We start from the raw sequence: 4,642 nt of genomic DNA, 5'->3' as shown, positions 1-4,642 counted from the left end.
GTTTCCAAGGAGCTGCTGGTGAGTTTGAACCACCAACCTTGCAGTTCAAAAGGCTTTGCAGTCTGGCGCATTAACCCACAGCACCACACCAGGACATATATATATAGTGGCTTGCAATTGCAGAGTCCCAGGTCCCCAACAGAAGACAGAACAAGAGTCTACTGTGTGCCCATTATATTGGGAGCAGGGCACACCCCCAAAGAAGCATCCCTTTAATTGACTGACTGCTCATAACCAATCATCATAGTGTTAACTATGGCTGTATCAGGTTTCACCACCATGGTAATAAGCACATTTCAACTACTAAACCTCTAGAAATCCTGGCCTAGTCAAGTTGGCACAGAACCCTAATCATTACAAACATCCTTGTCTGAATCTAACTTGAACCTCTGGGCAGTTCCCTGTCAATGTATTGTTGCAGTCATTTTTAAATAATCTATAGCAACAACTTTACTTGTATGTGATATTAATATTGTTTGATGATTTCCATATTCCATTGGGTGACCTCTTTTTGGAATGGGTAGAAATATGGATTTCTTCCAATCAGTTGGCCAGGTGACTATCTTCAAAATTTCTTGGCATAGATGAGCGAGTGCCTTCAGTTCCGCATCAGTTTGTTAAAAGATTTCAATTTGAATTCCATCAATTTCTGAAGCTGTGTTCAGTGCACCTTGTACTCCTTCCTTCACAACATTAACCATTTCTTTTTGGTATACAGTGATTCTGTATATTTCTTCCATCTTCTTTTGATGCTTTCTGAATCATCCAATAGAATGAATCCATAGAATCTTTCAATATTGCCAGTTGAGGCTTGAATGTTTCCTTCAGTTCTTTCAGCTTGAGTTGGTTCCGACTCATAGTGACCCTATGCTGAGCTTGTTTATCCATTTTGGTTTTCTCACTCCAGGTCTTTGCACATGTCATTATAATACTTGACTTTGTCTTCTCAAGCTGTCCCTTTGAAATGTTTTGTTTAGCAATTTTGCCTCTTCCTTTCTTCCATTTGTTTTAACATCTCTATGATGGAGAGCAAGTTTCAGAGTCTCTTTTGAATTATATGTATAATGTAATATTAAATTTAAAAACCTGGTTATTAACCAGCATACATAATTGAATACCTTTTTGTTGTAAAAATTTGTGTGCACTAAAAAAACATGAGTTGATATAACATCAAAATATTAATGATGTTTTTCTCTAAATTGTAGGACTATAAGGGATTTATATTCTTTAGACTCACTAGTAGTTTCATTTTCTTATTTATCTGTTAAAAAAGGACTCTCGTGGTTCCAATGAGTCAGAATTTCAATGAGTCAGCTTGGTTTTAGTGGGAGTTCTCTTTACCCCTTAGAAAATGTATCTGACTCTACCAGAAGATTCTTGATTTCCATCTGACAGGACCATTCTTTCAACAACTTGCCACACACCCTTTGCTTATCCCTATTATTTTTTAAAAGAAAGGAAGGAAGGAGAAATACAAAGAAAGGAATGGGAAAAGGAGAGAAGAAAGAAAAGAAAAAGTATTTTTTTTTCAATTAGTGTATTCAAACAAGAAACTCCTACTTTTTTGGTACTCTTAAATTAATATAACTGTTGTTGTTAAGTGCCATTGAGTCGGTATTGACTCATAGAGACCCTGTATAGGGTTTCTGAGGAGTGGCTGGTGAGTTTGAACTGTCAACCTTGTGTTTCAGACTGACCTTGTGCTCCTGTGCATTGTATATAGCTATGTTGTTGTTGTTGTTAAGTACTGTCGAGTCCGCTCTGACAGGAGCAGTTGGTGAGCTTGAACCACTGAACTTGCGGTTCAACGGCATTGCAGTCTGGCACATTAACCCACAGCGCCATACCAGGACTCCATATATTGCTGTAGTTCTTAAAAATAACAATCCAATAACTTTTCTACAGAAGACATTTCATTCCTCAAAAGAACTGGCAGATGAATACTACAAAGAGTCCACACAAAATAACGGTAATAGTAATGCTTGTAAATGGATTAGGAATAACTCACCTCCAATGACTCCAACACACAAGTAAAGTTCCTGAACAGTGTTGCAGAAAGAAGCTGCAATCAAGCCACAGCCCGACAAGCAGCCACCAGCAATCATGACTGGACGGCTGCCATATTTATTCACCAGGATGCTGCTGATAGGACCTAGGAGAGAACCAACCACTTAGTAATATCAAAAAGAAGCCAACTCCCTCACTTCCACATTCATACATATCATAAACAGACATAAAGGGTACCATGACAGAATATTCCCCTGCTTAAATAAACAGAAGGCCCATGCCACTCAATTCTGCCACTAAATATTTATGGGAATAGACAGCCTCATCTTTCTCACATGGAGTGGTTAGTGGGTTTGAACCACTGACCAGGTGGTTAGCAACCAAACATCTAACCCACAACACCACCAGGAAACAGAAGGTTGTGGTAAGGAATACCACTTTTCTTTCATTCCAGAATCATGCTGCTGCTTTATGCCATCGGGTTGTTTCTTACTGATAATAATCCTTTATAGGGTTTCCTAGGCTATAGATTTTCATGGGAGCAGAAAGCCACATCGTTCTCTTGTGGAGAGGCTGGTGGGTTTGAACTGCTGACCTTATGGTTAGCAGCCCAATGTGTAACTCACTATGCTACCAGATCTAGGTTTATGTAATGTGGGATGGGAGAGGCACATTGATTGTGCATCTTCTATATATCCTAGAAAATATTGGATAGATTTTCACTAAAGGATAAGAGACCTTGTTGTTGTTAAGACCTTATTGTTAACAGTCCAGTTCAGTGCTTATCCCACAGCACCACCCCAGGACTCCATAAGAGAAAAAATAGCCTATCTCTTTTAAAGTAGAATTGACTGAAAATACCCTCATTATAAGTGATTGCAGAATCGTTAATACATGTCTGTCAATTTTCCATCAGATGTCAGATCAAGTTTTCTCTATTTCTAACTTTTTAGACAGGCATCTGGAGCAAAGACACATGGAAATGATGAGATACATGAACAAATTTGATCCAACTTCTAAATTTAAGCATATTGACACACTAGCTATGTGTATTTTCATATAAAACAATAATAGGTCTTCCGATTCAGGGTGGCCTGTGCATCCTGTTGCAACCATTTGGAGTTGTAGTGAGCAGAGAGAGAGAGAGAAACAAGAGACCACTTGCATTACAGAAACCTGCTAGAGTTGCAAAGACATAAGTGTGAGTATTTTTTCTTTCTTTTTCTTTTTCCTCCTCTTCTCTTTCCCTTTCTGCTATATCTCCTCTGGTGACCAAAGGGGTTGTTTTTGTTGTTATGTGCCATGGAGTCGGTTCTGACTCATAGCAACCCTGCATAGGATTTCTGAGGCTGTAAATATTTACAGGAGCAGAAAGCGTCATCTTTCTCCATGGAACAACTGGTAGTTTCGAACTGCTGACGATGAGATTAGCAGCCTGATTCGTAACCACTATACTACCAGAGCTCCTTGAGAGGAGACAAGGACAAATAGACACCATAAGGGAAGATTCTGTGGCACATGGCAAGATTTGCAGCCAGCAACCTGAGGGTACTGTGACCCAAGTGCAGGATTTCGCAGCATGCAAGCAAGGAGGGTTCTGCGGCCTACCTATGGAGGGATCTTGGACCTGCTGTGTTGGGTTCTGCAGCCCATGTGTGAAAGTTTCTGTGGCCCATGTATGGAGGGTTCTGGGGACCCTGTGGAGGGTTCTGTGGTGTGAGGGTTCTGTGGCACTCCTGGACAAGGATTTGAAAGGGGAGGAGACAACAGTAAAAGCCTGAGCCTGAAGTCTCTTCCAAACCAGTTCTGGCCAGTCCTGGGCTGGTTCTTACGAGGAGAAACAGCTGACTGCACTTGAAGGGAGGAAAAACATAAAACATAAAAATAAAAATTTGTGATATTTGTTGTTGTTGTTAGGTGCCATCGAGTCAGTACTGACCCATAGCAACCTTATGCACAGCAGAATGAAACACTGCCTGATCCTGGGCCAACCTCACTACTGTTGCTACGCTTGAGTCCATCAATGCTGCCACCTGGCCAATCCATCTCGTTGGGGGTCTTCCTCTTTTTTTCTGACCCTCCACCTTACCAAACATAATATATTTCTCCAGCGACTGTTCCCTCGAGACAATATGTCCAAAGTATGAGAGATGAAGTTTGGCAATTTTGGTCTCTAAGGAGCACTCTGGCTGCACTTCTTCCAAAACAGATCTATTGGTTCTTTTGGCAGACCATGGCACTTTCAATATTCTCCTCCAACACCACAACTCACAGGCATCAATTCTTCTAGTCTTCCTTATTCACTGTCCAGTTTCACATGCATATGAGGTTATCGAAAACACCATGGCTTGGGTCAGGCACACCTTAGTCCTCAAGGTGACATCTTTGCTCTTCATCTGACATCTTAAAAAGGTCTTGTGCAGCAGGTTTGCTGCTGCTTCCATGAGTGTTGATAGTTGATCCAAGAAGAATGAAGTCCTTGACAACTTCAGTCTTTTCTCTGTTGATAAGAATGTTGTTTATTAGTCTAATGGTGAGGAATTTTGTTTTCTCTACATTGAGATGTAATCCATACTGAAGGCTGTGCTCTTTGATCTTCATCAGTAAATATTTTAAGTCCTCTTCACTTTCAGCA

General features: G+C 40.5%; 1 protein-coding gene across 1 annotated transcript in view; it reads right to left on the bottom strand.

Moving 5' to 3' along the window:
• Positions 1-4,642, bottom strand: part of SLC16A1 (solute carrier family 16 (monocarboxylate transporter), member 1) — a 35,805-nt gene that overhangs the window by 8,974 nt on the left and 22,189 nt on the right. Inside the window, exon 2 of the mRNA XM_006865992.1 lies at positions 2,009-2,152. Within this exon, the coding sequence (XP_006866054.1) occupies positions 2,009-2,152 (144 nt within the window). The remainder of the gene's footprint in view (positions 1-2,008; positions 2,153-4,642) is intronic.

Source organism: Chrysochloris asiatica, unplaced genomic scaffold (genome assembly GCF_000296735.1).
Source record: "Chrysochloris asiatica unplaced genomic scaffold, ChrAsi1.0 scaffold00085, whole genome shotgun sequence".
NCBI lineage: Eukaryota > Metazoa > Chordata > Mammalia > Afrosoricida > Chrysochloridae > Chrysochloris > Chrysochloris asiatica.
The sequence above is the reverse complement of the archived record's forward strand: the minus strand, read 5'-3'. Positions and strand labels throughout refer to the sequence as shown.